Genomic DNA, 21,255 nt, shown 5'->3' with positions numbered 1-21,255 from the left:
CGTCCTTTTATCACCTTACATGGCTATCAAAATATTCTTCTTGGTGCCCCCCATAAGAATGTCGGAACACATTTATTTAAAACAAGCGAATCTTGTTACAAATTTCTAACAGAGTAAATAAGGCAAGATGAATTTTTCTTCATAGTGGTTTTACTACGATAAATTAATTTAGATGAATTAAATATCCAATGAACAGTAAATTTTCAATACTCGTACTATTCTTTGGATAACGAGAGGTTCTTTTCAAGGGATAACATAACGTTTCGTAATTATCGGATCATTGTTTTTCATTATCGATTCGTAGCAACATTCTTAATACAGTACATCGTATAAAAAGCTTGGCTGAAAATATTCTCACATCAATTTCGTTTTTAAATGATTAACAAACATTTAGGATGAGAAAAACACCTTACCCCCCTCCCCCACACAAGGAGGACCCCACCCATCAAAATCACACCTCCAATCGGCAGTGATGCAACCGAGGGACATCATAAAAGCAAAAACGCTGGTAATTGCATCAGAGGGATATTTTTGCAGAGGTTGGCCAACCTGCGAAACCTGTCTTAACTGTGTCGTGGCCTCTGACCTGATCACTGATCACATACGAGAATGTGACTGACAACTCGGACCGTTCTAACGACAGCCCAACTATGTGACGAACTATGTGATTACTGTGGTAAAAAGTGTCATGATAACTAGCTTAATGGGTGTTCTTCAGACGTATGGTTACAAAACGCTATGGTTGAAGTTCCTCGGTGTATGCGATTTTAATGGATGGCGTGGTTAGTTTGGATTCGAAGGTCGAGTAGTTGAAGCTAGAAATGTGTAAATAGGTTTATTACAACTTAGTTGTAACCTAATAATCATCGCTTGACTTATATAAATCTTGATTAAATTAACTGCTAACCCATAATGACGTAAACTAACTTTGACTCTGTGGTAACGTATTTTTATCTCATCGTAACTATTCACTCCAAGCTCATTTTATATTTTCAACTCCTCAAATGGAAAATTTTCATTTAAAAAGGTCAAATCAAAACACGTTCAAAAATATGAGTTTTTTTCTTTTAATTTTACTTTTCGATAATAGTAACAGTAATTTAATGTACGAGGTCCTACATGGTATTGCATGAACGTTGTCGAAAATAAAAGTTATCAATGGTTTGTGATTATGGATAAGCAGAGGAAGTAACTATGATATTTTATCGGACCATAACATAGGCTTACTAAATTGTAATCAAAATCGTATAGACCAACTGTGCAAATCCGACTTTCCGGTTGTTTTGGGTTTTCTTAGGAACATTCCTATAAAAAATGTAAATTTCCAAAATAATTAAAAGGCATGTAGATACTACTGATTATTTTACACGTACCAAAATTAATCAAAATCGGACCACAGGTGTAGTTTGTAGATCTGTGCACATTTATAGTTTTACATCGCTTTGAAAACCACTTTTTTGGCTTCAGGGGCCCAAATGGATATTTCCCCTCTAAACTCGAACATAAACATGTTAAGAAAACTACACTCTCTCCTTATACTATGTATAGGGGTGAATGTAAAAAAATATTTTAAGCAACACAAATTTGAAGTTTTTTGTACCTGAAACCAAAATAAACATACTAGATTTAGTTATTATTTGACACTGTGTTCAAAGACACCTGAATTAAGCCATATACACTGTACAATCTATACTTTATTAATCCAAAAGAAATCATAGTTTTATGTTCTATATTGTGCACAGTACTGTACGTATACAATGAAAATCTATCACCATCAGCTACAAAAACACTGTATAGTTTGATGAACATTTCTAATTTATTTTAAATATTTCTTCATCTATCCTTTCTCAACCGTTTTTACTGGGAAAACATCAACAACTGTAAAGCTAGTAGAAGAAAAGTTAGTCTGTTTATTTAGTCAAACCTGCACCCGCATATTAATTAAACGGTTCCTAAATTGAAAACGTGACATCAATTTGTTATTTACTCTTGCAATTTCACTAAATTAATGGTACTTTCTCCAAAACATTAATCGTTTGAAAGTTGGTTTGGCTAAATATGTGTTTAAATCTTTACATTCAATATTGAAAATTTCAGAATTATTTTTTACTTTCTCCCCCTAAACATAGTATATGGAGAAAGTATTGTTTTCGTCAATATTTTTTTTAGTTTTGAGTGGATATGTCCGTTTTGGGTCCCCATGAACCCAAAAAAGTAGTTTTTGAGGTGATGTCTGTCAGTGTGTGTCCGTCTGTATGTATGTGTCGATGTTTACAGAGCTGCAGCCACACGAAGTCTGATTTTGATGAAATATGGTATGTTTGATACTAATCCATGGTATCTCAAGGATATTTTTTTCCATTTTTATGGTGATTTTTTTGCAACAACCCATAAAATAACGAAAAAATCTAACTTTCTAAAAATTAACGGCCCGAACGATTTTAATAAAAATTAAGTATGTTTTAGCCCTTTAACTTTTGAACAAAATGGTAGAACTCAGTTTTCTGTAAAATTACGGCTCAAAAGTTATTGTAACTTATGTTTTATTTTTACCAATGAAAAAACGGATAATTTTTTTTTTTATAATTGTTCTGATTGAAATTCGACACTGATGTTAATTACTAGCATATACAGCTAATGGCAACTAAGGTTCTTCTAACACCTAACCTTAAAAAACTATTAACAGTGCCGATTTTTGACGTAACACGTTAGGAAGTCATATAACTCAATGTCTACCAACGCCTTCTATAAGAGTAACAATCTGGAAGTAAACCTAATTCAATTTGAAATTCCAGATGAAGCCACGGTCTGATTCGCACGTTTGAGCTATGAATCCTCTCTCCCGATGGATGAAAGGGAAATGACGTTCGTCATTAGTTCTATTGAGTGGCGTGGAGAGAGTGTGAACATAGGCCTAGTTACACAGCTGACAGTCTAGACAACAATGGAATCACCGGCCATTGACAGTTTACCAGCTGATCGCGGCTCGCAGACTCTTTACACATCCAAACCCGCGGAATCATCGGGAAAGTTAACAGGTTTGCTTTGTACCGAGTTTCCTTGCCTTTTCTCTAGCGGGGTTTTAATATCCTGCAGACCGTGAGTTGCCGAAAGTGAAATGGACAGTGATGTAGTCATTGTGTGATTGTTGGTAATGACATTTTCTAGAAAGGTACATTTATTGAACCCATGTAAATGAAGCCGTCAAAAGAATATGAATCCATATAATACCCAACGAAAATGTATTTTTTGCCATTAATCAATTTGTTATTGAAAAGAATTATTCATAACAAATTGTTTTCATAAACAAGTATGGTGTATAGTCAATTGTTGTGCAGAGTTGTAAGAAATGTTAAAAACCCACTCGGTTTTGACAAAACTATGTCTAATAAATTTTTAAATATAAGTTAAGTCAAACCCAACTTCGTTGCCTAATATTTACTGCTTAATTTAATTTAAAACGCTCCTCATTCTTATTTAGTCAACCGTAACCCACAAAGTAATGAACCATAAGACATAACCTATTGTTACTTCCATTAGCATACAATCGATTGCATGATGCAAAATTAGGTCTAATATTCATATAAATTGAATTCGTTATACTTAACACAGTTTGTGATATATTTCGTATACAATTTCACAAGTATTAACCTCTTACAGATTGTTAACAGTGGTCGAAGTTTGAGGAATCTATAAACCTTTGAGTTAGATGAAGTTGACACCTCTTTCCTCTAAAATCTAAATACGAAATCCAATGACTCATGCGAATCTGTGTTTGTATGTAAACAAAAGTTACATACATCAATGACAATCAATTAAATAAAAAGATCTTGGTGTTAACAGATACGGAATAGTTATTTGTGTAACTGTGTGAGAAGTGACACTTTGCACTCGAGTTACACGCTATATTTTTCTTACCGTTAATATTAAGCTTATAAATAATAATTCTTTCAAACACCAAACAATACGTTTGTTAGGTTAAATCCAAGTTGTATTTATATAGTTGCCAACTTATTTTTAAGCGTACACGTATTTCGTGCCTCATAAAAGCACACTGTTTTGTGTTTGGTTAGAATACTGGAGTGCGAAAAAAATGAGTGCGGCAAAAAATGAGTGCTGAAAGAAATGAGTGCGGCAAAAGTAATGAAATGCAGCAAGTAAACTTAAGTTCTATAATCAATACAAGGCAGCCAGCTTGTCAGGTAACTGTTGGGTTGGGGAATATTTATAAACAATAAAATATTGTAAACCATCTGTACCAGCGCGAGACGGTGTTAGCCGGTCAGCTCATCCCATTGACCTAAAGATGGGAAAGTGGTTCCAATCAGGCCCGTTACAGCGTTATGACGTGAGAGTATGTAGCAAGCCCCCCCTCCCCACGCCACATCCACTGCGCATCTTCAGAACTGGTTTGCGCAGCGGCGCGTCAGGTGCAGCGCCGGAGTTACGTCATAGTACTGTACTAGTACTACGCATGCGCCATGGACTGTTATTCGGACGCGCGCAATAATACTGCCTGGTTTGTGTAAATGGATGGGAGTTTGTTCGTGCGTAATTTCGGAGTAATTAGATAGTAGACTGTATTGCATTTTGAAAGTTTGTTATGTTTTTTTTTTTTTTTTTACTTAAAAATCAGGTCTTGTCCAAATCTAACTCCAACCTGCCGTTAGAATAGTGGTTGAAACCCCGACGATTCTTATTTTAAAATATAGCAATACAATTGGTTCGGAAAATCAATTAAAACTACACCCTCCTTTGTTTAAAAATGAATCCAAACTCCAACTTATTTTAAAATTGTCAAGCTGGATTTGAAGTGTGTACACTGTTTAATTACTTTCCGTTATTAACTTTAATAACAAATGCAAATGTTTTTTGGCCGGCACTACGCTTTATTGCAGTTAATTACTTCAAGGCTGAGGAATTGATTTATAGTTTCATCATCAGCGAATTTGTGTTTCGCAAGATATCAATAATTTAGTTAAACAGTTTGGGCTTTGCTCAGTGTAATCAAACTCAAATCAACCTTTCTCCATTACTCTGTAATGCCTGTTCGGTTGATTATTAGTTAAATTATATAACTAATAATAATAATATGTATTTGCAATCCTTATATCAATTACATTCTAAGAAAATATATTACAAAAAAAACAACGTTTAACTTCAAAACATTAAGTACAAATAAATTACAACTGATATCTATTCTGAAGTTTCAGTAAAGGTATCACGAGTAGATTGAAATTACCACTGAGTGGTTATAGTGCTCGCCTAACAATCAAAAGGTTGCCAGGTAGATCCTGAAAAAGCCGGTAGCTTTTTGATGGATCGAAACTGAACTCAGCTGTCCCTGATCATTTAACTTTTAATAAATGAAACAGCTTTTGGCTAATGAAACAGCTGGTCTTACTCAGTAACAAAACTATACAGGTCATCTCATTCCATTCTACACTCATCCTTCACTCATATTTGGGTTAAGATACGCACCCAGATGGCGTACCCATCTCAATATTGATCATTGATAAAAAATTCATTATAAGTATATTCTTTAACTACTGAACTTAAAATATGTAAGGTCAATTTAGAGGTTTTATGATTTGGTGCTTAACATATACAAGCAGGATTTTCATACTCAATGGTAAAATTATATTAGGATATTTAAAAAAAACACATTTTAATAGTTTAAAGCTTGGTGAGCCAACTATTACCCGCATATTTCTCCGGCTTAAACCTGATATGCAGCTTTTCGGGTTTTAGTAGAATCATCCAGCGAGTTTACGACGAGCTTGGAGTAATTTATGAAATATTTGAGACTCAGATCGATGGGCCATAAAGCTTTAACACGCTTCATTCAAAAGCTGTAAATAGACAACTTTCTAATTTCGAAACCGCAACTGGTTGTCGGAACCGCATGTTTCTACGGGGGTGGAGGGCGACCACTAACCGCACCTTGGGACCTTCTGGACCTCCTGGACATTCTGGCCAACGCTACGGAGATTTACTGCTAGATGATATCAAATTATTTACAATCACCCAGATATACTTGTCTGTACAACCATTAACGGAGTGAATATGGTAATTAGATTCAATTGTATCACAGAATAAGATATATTGAGTATTGGAAAAGGATTGAAATTGGCCAAAGCTCGAGAAGGAAGAAGATTTTTCATGGAAAGCGGCCTGGCAAAAAAAAGTCCCAGACTTAAGGCCAGTGGTGGTGGTTGGAACGAGGGGCTTTGGCCCCCAGCACAAGATTCAATTCTGAAGGTTTTTGGTTCGTACACAAGCCCCAGATAATTTGCTATCAGCTGATGTGTTTTCATCATTGGGCTGTTGATTAAATATGATGTGAAACAAAAGGTGGACGATGCTAACAAGTCCAGGTTTTGTATCGTTCCTTTAAAAGGTCAGATGATTGCAATCATTCCTAGTATGAATTAATCAAAACCTATTCACAAGATGATTTTTAATGCATTAAAAATATCTTTAAATAATAATATAATTTCAAAAATTGGGTTATGAAATATTGTTTTTTTTTTACCATGTTACAATAATGGTTTATAAAATTATATTTTTTTCAACTAGCTGATTTCCATACTTCTCCAATTATAATCATCATAGATTTAAAACAAACTACACTGAAGTGTGAAAACTGAATCAATTTAGGTGTTTTTAAACATACTACTGGCATCAGACCGCTGATGTCAGTACAATTATTATTAAGATGGAATTAGTCACTTTATTCTACATCATAAGTGCACTATTTCCTTATAATTACTTTAAAAGTACTATAAGCCAATTGCCAATCATTTAAAACTGTAATATTATAAATTATAATCCTCACAGTTTCCCCCCAGCAAGACTCCGGGATTCTCATTTGGTTTATCTTAAATAATTTATTTCTCGTCGGCTTAACAAAATCTTATAACATTTCACATTAGTGAAGAAATATTAAAAAATTGGTTGAAATCAAATTTCAATTTCCTTCTACACTTATTGCTGACCCCATAATTCAAAAAATTACCAAATCCTTTTTATCATTAAGATTCAGGATAACTGTTAACCTCGAGGACAAGCTATTCATGTGAAGGGGACTACAAGTATTTCTGATGGGAAATTGATTATTTTATTGCTAAATCATAAGTAATTCTCCACCAATAACTGTAGACATTCCATCACGCCGTATTGGGGGTCTGCTGTCCGAGTGTCCGTTGTGGTTTCGGATACTGGTACAAGGCGAGCCAGACCTTTCCCTACCAACCAATGTTCGTTTAATTAAATTTTCGCCCAAAGCGGTAGGTTATCTGTTGTATCAACGCCTCGTATGGCTTTTAGTTGATGATTGGTCACACGCATAAATTGATGCTAAATATTTAGCCTTTAAGTTGAAAAAAGTCTGTAAAAATGGTTCAGAAGTTGTATGATAATATTACTCTAATACCAACCAAGATGAGTCAAGGACAACCCTATAAGTTATGTTCAGGATATTTTAGCGAATGTCCCTATAGGGAAGTAGCTATTACTGTAGGTCTCATGGTAAGACCTAGGCCCGGGACCGATTTACTTTTTCATTTTGATGTCCCCAGAGGCCAAAAACACTATTCGTTCAAATTTTTATATATGTATATATATATGTGTCCATCCGCACGATAACTTGAGTAATTTTTGTCTGATTTTGATAAAATTTGGTTTGAAGGTGTAAGGCGGGATAAACTTGAATGAGTTCGCGAACCAGCATGATCGGACCATGGGAACGGGGTTTTACGGGGGGTTTTATGGGGTAAAAATGGGTTTTTCTCATTTTTTACCCTTAAAACACAAAATTTATCCATTTTTCTCCAGACCTTTTTAAAGAGCTTAAAAAAACAAATAATTTAGTATATCAAAGTGTTTTTGTACGGTGATTGGTTACGGTGAAAATTCAAAAAATGTTTAATTTAAAATTCCCATATTATTCTTATGGAGAATATTATAATATGTTGTAGTTGGCTTGTTTATGGATATATTTTGATCAAACTTGGCAGATTTATTTATTTCATACTAAGCTATTGATATTTTAATAAAAAACACACTTTATTAGTTTCCCTGTAGCAGCTAACCTAGGTACTCGTTAAACATAAATGTTAATTTAATAGATTAATTGAAAATCGATCCAGGCAAATGGAAATTCGCTAAGTTGGCAGGTTTGCTGCAGCGGGGGTATTTATAACGTTAGGGTAGCATATCTCACCCTTTATTAATCATGTGTTTATCAATTGTGTCTCTTTATTGTAAATCTTTTGTCTCCAGTTTTGTCACTACTTATGTACCACTAGTAGTAACAAACAGAAATCTTGAACTTCCCTGTAAAAAGGATTTTGAGTTGTATCTGTTTTTATCAACATTGCTTTGCCTGTAGTTACTCATGTTGTATGGTATTAATTGTGTTGTTATCATTATTTTTCTCTCTTGTTAATTTGTTCTGGTTGCTTAGAAAATATTGAGTTATTTTGTTTGGATAGTTATTTATAGTAATTATCTTGAGGTTTTCTTTGTCGTCTTCAGGTTTTTCTTACTACTTATGAACTGGCCAGTTATTTGTCACAAAGAAATATTCTGTTTTTCCTGTAAAAATGGTGTACCCGTAAATAAATAGGTTGTATCCCAAAATTAATTGAACAACTAGCCTACAATAGTTTCATTTTTAGCAGCGCCTTTGCGTGGAAATACAATTGTTTATTAATGACCTCATAGAAGACGACGTAGCAGTCTTTACTAGAAAAATGGTTATTTTGATCATTGATCTTTTTTACATATGTTGACTGAAATGAGCAAAATTCTTTTAAATAATATAAAATGCCTAAATACTCGGCATTATCTTTATTATTGACTATCAGGCCATTACTACTAAGTGTTTCCATAGAAACGAAAACCGAAAGTCTTTCACCTAGAACCAACCAGACTTGCAATGGTTGTCTAAACTACCTTGCAGTCAAACATTCCGTTACATTAACATGGCGCTCTAGTTCTCTTATAGAGGTGCTAATTTTGTTCACATGGCTTTCATGACGCAGCTTTCACTTACGCTTTCTGCCAAATAAACATAACATATTCGCATTTCAAACCGCTTAGTAGTGGACAGCTGGTCCAATGGGGGTGATCAAATAAATGAATTCATTCTTTGTAACTTTTTTTAAATTAAACACTTTAATTAAACTAAAAGTACTCCTGCGTGTGTGGTAATACAAGCAATTTGATCCAAGCAATTTATACTCTATAAACTTTTTTAATAATGAGTGTTAGGTATAAAATAAAGTACCGGTAATGAATAGTTATTTGGGTAGCTAGTGTGCGAAGTAGCACTTTCCTGCACATGAGAGAAATGTAATTATTATTATTAAGTATTATGGACGAGCCGCATGCGAGTGTGTAAAGTTTCTCGAATGCAGCAAAGGCACTTTGCACACCAGTTACACAAATAACTATTCAATACTTTTGTTATACCTTATATTATATTTTTTCTACAGTTACTATAAATCATATAAATAATTAGCATATTTAACTAATATATTATGTGTTTTGTATTTACTTTTTTCGTGTAATCAGAAGTATATCCGTTTGAATGGGAATATTGAATCGTTTTAACTTTTGCTTTAGTTCTATAGATCCGGATTTTGGCCAACATAAAAAAAGCTTTTAACCTGAATATTTTTAAATAATATAGTTTTGTTTTAACACAAATTATGTTACATGACTGTCAAGAGCTAAAGTTAAGCTAAAAACTATTTGTGTACTAAGGAAATCTAGAATATTGCTAACCCTTAGACCCTTATAAAAATTTATTTAAGGTTATTTATAGCTATTTCTCCCCCAGTAGTAAGGAGTGGCGTTGTGTGGGTGTGAAAGTGCCGCTGGGCTCATGGCGTAACTCTAGTGGTCAATTAAAGTCTTCACCTTGTGTAACGACCCTTGGCTCTCCGTTACCTCTGACACAGCTGTCTGGGCCGTACAATTAGTACAAGTCTGCAAGTTAGTACATCGCGTACAATTGTACGAAATGTACATTGTGAAATATAGACTTAAGTTGTTCTAGATGGACACACAATTAATTATAGCACATTCCTCCGGGAAGACAGACCTTACGACTTGGAAGAACCTGCAAGAGTTAATAAGGCCAGTCAGGCGGACCTAAGGGACTGAAGTCCCGCGCTCTAACCACTACGCCAGCTCGCTCCCCGTCAGTCAGGCGGTAGGATAGTAAAATGTACATTGTAAAGTATAAATTCGAGTCGGATGGTTGTGTGTACCACCAGTAATGTAATTTGAAAATACAGTACGCCCTACGCAGCAAACCTACAAAGTTGATCCCCGGTATTTTGAGTGGTTATTCATAACAAAATTAAATTTACACTAAGTTCAACGTGAGATATAATAAACCCGGGTCCAATGTACACTAACGGGATTTGGTGCAAAAAGACACATTATTTTAAAATGAACTTTTAAGATTCACGATGAAATAAAGGAATTGAAAAATTTATAAAGCTACGTAAAATCTTCTTAAGAAAAGTATGGAGCAATATACTGCGTTTAGTACTTAAATCATAGCTAATTAACTGACTTCGAATAATAATATACTACACTAATTTGTCTGTGGGTGTTAATTACGATGGGAGAACTAATCTCAGAAAAATATTTCAATTTAAATATCCCACCACAGCAAACCTGCAGACCAAGCGAATTCCTTTTGCCTAATTGGTTTTACAGTAAAATGTATCCTTTAAAATATAACATGTATTACCTATTTAAAAAACATTGGTTTAACAAGTACTTAGGTTTGCTGCAACAGAAAATGTTGAACGGTTAGTGTTTTTGGCCTCTAGGGAACTAAAAGGTCCAGGTCTTACGATGAGTACTATGGTAAAAAATATGAGTACTAATAGCTTATTCCCTATATGGGAAATTCGCTAAAAGCAAAATCAAAAACAAACGCGTTGTGGATTTGTTTAAGAATTATTTGTTAAAAACCCCTTTCCTTTTGACTTTTTTGCCTCTAATTGATTCTTTAAAATGCTCAGAGGTATTTATATACCTCGCAGCATGTACTTAAATATAGCAATTAATAATTCTTAAGTATTGTTTTGTTATTCAGTAAGTCAATGCTAGTAAGTTGATTAACAGATCGTTTCGATTAATTTTTAAATATTTTTAAGAGAGCTGTGATGGAACTACCATGAGATTCTTATTATTTCACCTTATTTTGTTTAAATATTTATGTATTTATATACAAGATAAATAAATAAATTTGACTTTGTCTTTGACTTTTAAGTAAAAAGGGTTTGCCATCAAGTAACTATAAAAACTGAATTCAATATTACTCTACGTTTAAAAAGTCATGTTGATATGTTAAAAAGGAATCTTCAACTGATTCAAACATCTTTAAGGTCGTAAAAATAAACTAAATATTTGTATTGTTTTTCATCCTTCTAATTTCACTTCGACAAGTTTTTTTTCGTCCAGGACATGGTTGGACGATTGATTTGTATCACTCTCATTTCGACTCTCGGTCCGGATCCGACTCTAGTTTCGTCACTTCCGTTGCACCTCCAGTAATCACCGCTAACGACGAGACGAACAGAAATCAGGGGAGAAGCTGAAGAATTGGCAGCAAATTGTAAATGTCCCTTCAGTCACTTCCCGTCTCACTTTCATTGGCTTCGGTGCGCCACTGGGAGAAACAGCTGATCGATAATCTTGATCGATTTGGCCATCAGCCGATTACGTATTGTTGGAACTTTAATATGTTTTGGAACTTATCTGAATGTTAACGAAGTATTTTTTTTATGGGGGAAAATAATTTGATAAAGTGCAATTCCATATGAAACAAAGTACTGCAGGTTCTTCATTCGTTAGTGGTTCAAGAAGTGCATTTGTTCTTAGATCTTCAACACAATTTTTTATGGAAATAAAACTCTGAAGAGCTTAATACTATGTTAAGGAATTTCTTAAATTTTAAGATTTATAATTCACTACCTACCTTAATAGTTTGTTTGAGAACACTGTAGTTTATTTTATTTTAATTTAGCTAAACAATAGTTATGGAAAATCAAACAAATAATATTTATTCATGCTCTATACTTGCATTAACAATTGATAACTTTAGAAATACAATTTGAAAAATGTTTAATCTACAACTTTAGAAATTACTTTACTATTAATTGAAAAAAAATAGTTTATTAACATACCCTTACAAATTATACCCAAGTAATGACAGACTAAACAGTTAACAAAATAATTAATAAGTATATCGTCTACAAGGATTAATGAAGCTGTCGCAAAAAATCGTAACTTAATCGTGATTTGATTTGAATCTAATTGGGTTTATAGGCCTTCGTGGCTATATAAATCACATTACAAATGCCACTGAGAGGAGCGTTGGTATAGCTAGTTTATCAAACTTACATCACACCATATAAATCGAAGATGTTAAAAAAATCATTGTATACACAATTTATGTTAATTTATAGTGAATTATGATTGAGAAGTAAATCCTTGAGACCAAAACCTCACTTTAATATGCTTTGCAAGATACTGACATGAAAGGTGTAAAGAAATTAAAGGTGTCCTTTATTATTTAAGTAATTTCTTTATTGACGATGATTCTACTGATAAATCAATCATTCTTAAGATGTTGTAGACTGAATCAATGTGCTTAGAAGATATACAACAAACTTTGACACTGCATGGTCCATTTAATAACAGATGCATTAAAAATAACTTTGAAGTTGAATTACTTTTAGTTCATTACTACAATAAAATATGTTGAACATAAAATATAAATCCTAAAATGAAAAGCTATTAGTGTTGCAAAACCAGTTTAATAATGTATAATTCGTTCACGATATTTGTAGGGGAAGAAATCTATCCCCTCCACTTGACCCTTACCTTTAAAATAATAGTTCAACAGCTGATTACATTAAATACAACTAGTCTAGTAAAATTATGATTTGACCTGGGCAAAATTGCTTTATAAGCCATTGAAGTGGTATTCGACTCAACAAATGTTACTTTACAACATATCCAAAATCCGACAAAATCCGACCATGGGAAAGTGTCTAAAAGTAAACTTTAAAATGGCGGCTATTTTTCTTAAGAGCCATTTATTTTAAAACAACAATAGTCAGATAAATATGGGATATGGCCTTAAAACAATGCAAGAAAACATTGTACGGTTTTATTTGGTATAGTGTTAGGTGCGCAGAGTGACGTACTAAAAGTTGCCAAAAATCGGTCTACAGGAAACCCCCTCTAATGACGATTAAAAATGGCAGTTATCCCCAACATTGGACACATTAAAAAATATATCACATGCATTTTCATGCATATTTTTTAGATATTCACTCATTTGTTATTTTGTTATTTATTATTTGAGATTACCACCGATATTTATTGTGTGGCTAGTCCTTTAATATGATAGGGAACACATTTTGGCCGCCATCTTGGATCTGCCATATTGGTTCCGCCATATTGGATATAAATATATATTTTTAAACGTAATGATAGTGTTGTGACACATCATTATAAATTAGATTTTCACGCTGATTTCAATGCTAAAATCAGTTTTAAAATATATTTTTTCGTTTTGAAGATATATTCAAACGAAAATTCTCCCTTATCCATTTCTTATGGACGTTACGTAGTTTGAACATTTTTTAAGATAATTTTTCTTATATCTCAAGTTTTTACTAACGCTTGCATTTTGTTCTAGCCTTAAAATATTCGGTGGTAATAGTGTTTTCATTTGATCTATTGATCATTAAAATCGGACGTGTTATAGACGAGCTACAAACCCTAATACAATATTAAATTTAACTTTTAAAAAAATATTTTTTATTAAAAGATGTATATCTTGGGTTGCTAATATGTCACCAAGTTCTTTCTTGTCTCAAATTACTCAGTGGATGTTTAGCCTTAATTTTATGTATCACTTAATAAAATCCGACAAATTTAAAATGAGTCATGAATCTTTATTTAACAGTAAATTATTTATTTTAAGAAAATTGTCTTTAGTTTATGGCATTCATCCCCAATTCTAATAACTCCCAATAAGTAATCCATAGCTAAAACAAAAGTCAATAATGTTACTATGTATTTAAGACCGTAAAGATTTTTGGAAGTTATTTAGAATTGGGGATATATGTCTGAAACTAAAGACAAATTTTGAAAAACAAATAATCTACTGTTAAATAAAGATTCGTGACTCAATTAAAATTCATCAGATTTTAATAAAATTTTAATAAAATTAAAGCCAAAGATTCACTGAGTAATTTGAGACCAGAATGAACTTGGTGACATATTAACAATCCGAGATATACAACTTTAAATAAAAATGTATATCTAAAAAGTTAAATTTAATATTTTTTATAGGGTTCGTAGCTCGTTTCTGAATCATCCGATTTTAATGATCAATAGCTCAAATGTAAACCCTTTCATCATAGAATATTTTAAGGCTAGAACAAACTGCAAGCGTTAGTAAAATCTGGAGATATAAGAAAAATTATCTAAAAAAATGTTCAAATTACGAAACGTCCATAAGAAATGTATGGGGGTACGACTTTTTGTTTTGTAGTCTTTTTGCATTGCCTATTTTGATATGTTTGATGTTTCATACTATAGTATTCATGTTTACTATTTCATATAATAGTTATTTTTCACATATTTGTTCAAACGTCTGCGAATAATGTCCTTCTTGGTGCAAAAACTCGTACTGCTGTACAGTATCTGAAATACCGCCAACCCTAGAGTGATTATTGAAACTGGTCCATTCTTCTTTTATAACCCATTGCGCAACTGTGGATGTAAACATAATGGCCTGTTTTGTTCTGCTTTATGAGGGGAGTACCAGATCAATGAATGTAAGAACATTGAAACGAAATGATAACAGTTATTTAAATGAATAGTTTTTCCAAGAAAACCTATTAAATTTAGTTCTTTTTAAGTAACTATGGAAACTAAAATGTACATACAAATATGCCCTTGTCATTTTAATAAAGTCTATTCTTGTAAATATTTGATATTTCAACATCCAATCTGATATTTCATTTATGTATATGTGCTTTCCGTCATCCCATACCGCCAAAAGTCCTAAAACAAATATCACAAAAATATGAAATTTTGCCGCCATTTTGAATTTGATTTTTTAGTAATTTCCCATGGTCGGATTTTGTCGGATTTTGGATATGTTATAAAGCATTATTTTCTGTGTTGAATACCACTTCAATCACTTGTAAAGCAATTTTGCCCAGGTTTAAGGGTAATTTGTCGTATTTTTCCTGGACTAAACAAACAATTGTGGGGGGGACTTCCCCTCAAACCGTCTAAACTTTTTGAACGAAGTATGGTCATTTCGTTTAATAAATAATTTTTAACGGTTTTTGTCGAACACTTATTTTAAATTATGTATATAGGTGTACTGTACTGTCTATCGTAGTAAGCATATAAGTGGTGTTAACATTCTCATAACAGTTCAATAGTTGTGTAAACACCCGCAATGTTTACCATCATCTTACGACTATGTGAAAAATAAATCATGAGCCATTTTCAAATATCGATATCAAAAGTTTTTATAACTATTCGATGTGTTTAAAAATTCTTGTCAGTTTTATCGAAGGTGTACACCGAGGGCAGCCGGTGTTAAGCTGATGGATTATTCAGGAAAGTTGTTTCAAGTAGGTCACCGTGTACGTTACTCAACCTATGATTCAGGTAAAGTAGTTTTGTAACGAAATTGCATTTTCAACTAATCTTTGAGTACATTTTATCTGACATACCTCACACGGTTATATTAGTATGTTTTCTGTGCTCACACTTAGGCCTATTAGTTGGTAAAAGTAAAAAATAACCACAATGTTTCTTACACCTTAATATATAGTGCGAGTCCCATGCCTCATTTTAAGTTTAAGTTTCCTAAAATAATTCACTCGCTTAGCTTAGTCAAGAGGTGTTAGGTCAATGAGACATAAGACTGCTTAAGACTGCATGACTTCTATCGTTTGGGATCGTCTTTTTATCACTAAGAATATCAAGGTTATGATTTGTTATAATAAGACTCGAAGGAGTTTATAGCTTTAGGTTCGTTTTGGAGCAGTTTTTAATAGTTACCGTTATAATATAAGAGCCTGTCGTCCGATTAAGGTTTTTATATCAGCATTTTCTTAATTACGACGAAATAAATCGGAATACTGTTTTAAACTTTTACTGAGAATTTTATTTCACCGAACCCAACTTTGCATACAATTTAATAGCTAACTTCTTTTGTACTTCAGAACTGTTTTTATAGTATAAACTGTTAACCATATATATTTCCCCTCTTCACAAAATATAGTGTGTGTGTTTAGTCAATTGTAAGGGGGTAAAATATTAATTTTCCTAAAAATCTTCTGTAAAATCTATAGCACTGGGTTTCAAATCTCAAATACTCAGCCCTAAAAAATATTAGAAAATGGAATCCATAAGATGTAAACAACTCTATTTCTAGTAGAAACTATAATTACCTTCTGTCCCTAGGGCGTTTCTGCGTGCCTCCCTTAATGGTTCTGTATAGGGACATCATCTTGACACTTCACTTCACAACACACACACTTCACACTAAACTAACAACTACCGGTATCCAAATAATAAAAATAAAAATCCACAAAACAAATTCAACGATAATGATAATTAATTATCGAAAAACTAGCGGTCGCGCGCCTGACGCAGGTCAGGTTATTGATAAGACGCGAGCTAAGGATCGCATCACACTACGCGCACGTCGACGGTCGGGCACAATGTGAGCAACTTTCTCGCTCGCCTTCGCCCCCGTGGCTCCTGGCACCCTCCAGGACCTAGAGGACCTTGGGGAACGTTGCGTCGCCGCTGATCTGTCAAAGGAATTCGAAATGCTGAAATCCCCTGGCTGAAAAGGAAGTAAGGCAATAAAACTGAATTTGGAAATTCTCGACCTATCGTCATTCTATGTCGTTTTTGGAAAATTTGATTTGAATGATTTTCATGTACAACGTATATATATATATATAAATATATATAACACATATATACAAACGTATATGTATAAACTTCATTGTAATTTTTATTTTAATAATATCGTTTTGTTATATATATTCTAAATTAAAGTGACGCATAATGAACTTGCCACAGAAGAACCTCATGTTATATTTTGGAAATCTAAACCCAATAATATTTTTTTTTTCTGCTTGAGAAATCTATTGATTACCTTATATACAATTTATGAGATACAGCCCTTAGGGTATTAGGTGTTTGGCGACTTATACTCGCCATATGACCGCTAAGATAAACTTTTTTGATTTTTGATATTTTTTTTTGTGAGTATAGGTAGCCATTTTTAGCAGTCGGGAAAATTGCGGGCGACGACCTATACTCACCATTCGTTCTCAAAGGGTTTTTAATACATTATTTAATTTCCAGAAACAAATGAAATATAATTGCGCGCTTACTATTTTATTTTAATGATAGGGTATTACATTAGCTGAAGTTTGAAACTATTACAATAGTATTGATTTTTTCAGTACGATTCTATCATCAACAAGTTTTAAGCATAGTTATTAAGATTCATTGAGTTTGTTCAAACAAGTTTAAGTGGCTTTACTTATTTTTCAAATAAATTAATTGTATGTGTATTCAGGAGAAATTAAGTAAAACCTGAGAAGGTTTCTAGTTTAATGACAAAACAAACTATCCAGTTGATTGAGTTCTCTAGAAAACAAACAGTGCACAAACGGAGATACAGGCGAAGGACATGACATTATACAAGTCATTGTTGTCAGTATCCGTCTGATTCTACTTTACAAAGATGTTATAATGTATTTCCAAATTATTTTATGTAACTTAACTTGACCCATTCACACTAGTAATATTAAACTGTAAAGAAAGGTTTTTTTAGTATTCTTTAGAATAGTATACATTTAGAAGCATATTTTATTGAATAAACGTGACTTCTTTGAAGCCCTACTAATAAAGAAAGATCAATTATATGAAACTTTAAATAATACTATTCTATTTAATTTAGTGGCTTGTTTTTCTCGTTGTAGTCCTGATTGGGTGGTCTGGTTACTATGAGAAAAATAAAATCAACCACTCAATCTAAAATCATTTCACAACAAACCATACTTAAATTATAGTAGGACAGGAGGTATTAATGAAAGTGTAGTATTTATTTATGTTCGTGTTCAGTTAGTCTTGAGTCATGTGTTAATACTACAACAAATACACACACAAAATATTTTATGCAGTACATTGCCATGATTAGAGTATCCGAATGCAAGTTCTTTTACAAGATGTTCATGAAAAAATATATTTTTATATACATGTTTGTCTGATATGTTGATCGACATTTTCGATTTTAAAAATTGACTGCCTGTGACGTGGTCAAAACGTTTTTTGTATATTTATTTTTACATACAGTTACTTTAGCTGCAAGATCTTGGCAGATAATGGCTATAATGAAAATTTTAAATCAGTAATATTACATGAATAAAAAAAACTTTTTACTTTTGTCTATTTTACTAACAATGTCAAAGTTTTCGCCATCCACTTCAACACTGCGTCGAATCAACTTCAACCCAAAACCAAAGCTAATCCAAATTCTGCCACTGTCGCCACCAAATCTATCACTTGAGCAGTCACTTATCAGTCAGCTGTCAGTGTCACTTGGTGTCACGCTGATAATAGTGTCACGCTGCGTCACACTGTGTCACGTGGTATTGTTTCTGGCCAACACGTCTGACCCAATGATACTGACCTGGCTTGCGTAACGCTGCAATTCTGGCGTTGAGTCAATCCGTCAAGTGTCTAGGAGATTGATTTAGGTAGGTTTGTTTTGGGGAGACGAAATCGGTAACGTATTTAGGCCTACTATGTTTTTAGTTTTTAAGTTGGTAAAAACATTTCGTGTGAAGATAATCAATTGATAGCAATTAATTGCCTAAGATATTTACCAATTATATAAAGATTAATACATCTGAGTAAAGTAGTTTATTAATACAGCACTACGAATGGTGGTCTATATATTGTACAACAACAAATTTCAGTTTTTATCCAACTCAAAAATAGCTACGGAAAAGGAGTGGGCAAATATATTCACTGATATTGACTATATAAACAAAAGTGTTATATAGTCAATGCTTAAAAGTAAATCCTTCAGTGACTGTACTGCTTTTCTAAAAATCTGAAGATCTATTGGTACGGTACAGTTTGCAAAAAAAAACGGCATAACGTCAACATCAAAAGTGAAAGCTAAATCTGGACTCCAAACTGTTCAATATAGTACCAGTATTGTGTGGTAGAAAGTTACACCATTTTGAGCGTCGGGTTTGGAGGGAGGGGGTTAAAATTGAAAATATAAAATTTTTAAAACACGTGACTTATCGCAAAATACGTCAATTAACAAAATGATCTGCAAACAATACAGAAAGCTAAACATTAACAAAAGTATAAAGTTATAGAACAAAACTTGAAACAAAGTCACTGGTTATAAAATATTATAAAAAATTATTCAGTGAATATTTGTTGAAAAAAATATATGTTCTGGTGACTCCTCAGGTGTCAGAAGAAAATCTACGAGTTAAGCAATACGCCTAGGTTGATATGCACATCAAATCTAAGGCCTGTTTTAGTAAAATACAATGCCGCAAACCCGAACTCAAATGGTCAACGGAGTCAAACATGACAGAATTGCAAATATTGATAAAATAACAACAATAAGTGAAGTAGGTTTATGAACATTTAAAGAGATAACGAATGAATGAGGTGTTCAGTTATCTTATCGGTTTCAAGTTCCCTTATCACGGAACGCCATTCATTCGTGGCATCGTTCATGGGTATTTAAACTTATCTCTTACTGGAATGTCATTGATTTTATTTTGAACTTTTAAAAAGCATAACTTCCGAACGAAAAATGATATTTGAGTCGGGTTTTCGCCGTTGTGTTCCGCTAAGTAAAATCTTCCAACTAAAATGTGAACTTGTATTACAAAATATACAGATAACTAATTATTTATCCACCTTAAATGCAGTATATATACAATATTTTATGCGTTAATCGATTTTAATTAATTTTCTATTGTATTTAAGATTAAATATTAATTAAAGTGTTTGAATATTTTACTGTTGTCTCTTTGAGAGCCATTAAATGTAAACAATGGCTGTAAACTAAAATATATTTCAAAGTCCATATAAGGTTGCTTAAAAGAAAAAAATCCAAAATTCAAGCGTTTTCGCACAGAATAAAACAAAATAAATTAATATTGCTGTTAAATTTAGTGACATAATCATTCTAATTTTTTATATATTTAATTTTATTTAGCAATATTATCAAGCTAGCTTTTCCTCGCCAGAATAACCTCACTTTTCATAAGAAGTAAGTCTTCATAAGGTAAGTCTGATGACAAATCAGACGGTATTACCGGTATTGCAGGGATGTGATGACTATACTGTTAACCAACTGTTATATGATATCCTGCAAATCTTCCACAATCTAACGTCATCCTGAACACAGGAAGAGGATCAGAGGTCCTAGACGACCTTGTGATTCAGAGAAGGTCGGGCGTCGACGATATCTAGGTCACTGGGACAACTGGAATCCTCATTTGATTATTTGGAATCCAGGTGATTCGATGTGTTTAAGGACGAATGAATAGTAAAATTGTTGGAAAATATCTATACACCCATATTGGTACTATTAGTATAATGTATTAAGATAAACTTTATATGACACGATAAATATTGTTATCTTGTTGTGCAAAAAAAACTTAATAATATTTTGTTACTTAAAAACAAATATAATACCTGTAGCCTATTTATATTAAGTACAAATTTAATTTTAGTTAACAATATAAAACCATAAGTCACAATATACCCCAGCCACAGCAAACCTACAGACTAATCAAATTTTCATTTCCCGTAATTGGATTGTCACTAAAATATTTCTTAATATTTGTCAAATGTAGTCCCTACTGAAATATTATTAGGTTTTATGAGCATTTAGGTTTGCTGCTTTAAGGAATATTATAAAGTTTTTTTTTATTAGCAAAACATTAATAAGCTAGGTATAAAATGAATAACCAACGTTGGTTAAAATATATCCACAAATAAGTGAATTACAACAGTTTAATTATTCTGAATAATGTAACAAAAACATAACATATTTGCAGTTTTTCTTATTTTTAATTTTTTTTTTAACTATTTGGCGTACAACAACGCATCAATGTA

General features: G+C 32.7%; 1 protein-coding gene across 2 annotated transcripts in view; it reads right to left on the bottom strand.

Moving 5' to 3' along the window:
• The window catches only part of LOC128990281 (uncharacterized), a 188,886-nt gene extending 172,102 nt beyond the window's left edge, over nucleotides 1-16,784 (bottom strand). For both annotated transcript variants that reach the window (XM_054412600.1, XM_054412601.1), the window contains exon 1: nucleotides 16,524-16,784. In XM_054412600.1, coding sequence (XP_054268575.1) covers nucleotides 16,524-16,582 — 59 coding nt within the window. In that variant the 5' untranslated portion in view covers nucleotides 16,583-16,784. The remainder of the gene's footprint in view (nucleotides 1-16,523) is intronic.
• Nucleotides 16,785-21,255: the final 4,471 nt, after the last annotated feature.

The sequence above is a fragment of the Macrosteles quadrilineatus genome, unplaced genomic scaffold (genome assembly GCF_028750875.1).
Source record: "Macrosteles quadrilineatus isolate MER2022 unplaced genomic scaffold, UCM_ALF_1.0 Scaffold_3__2_contigs__length_128488019, whole genome shotgun sequence".
NCBI lineage: Eukaryota > Metazoa > Arthropoda > Insecta > Hemiptera > Cicadellidae > Macrosteles > Macrosteles quadrilineatus.
Note: the sequence above shows the minus strand (reverse complement) of the source record. Positions and strands in the feature narration are given on the sequence as shown.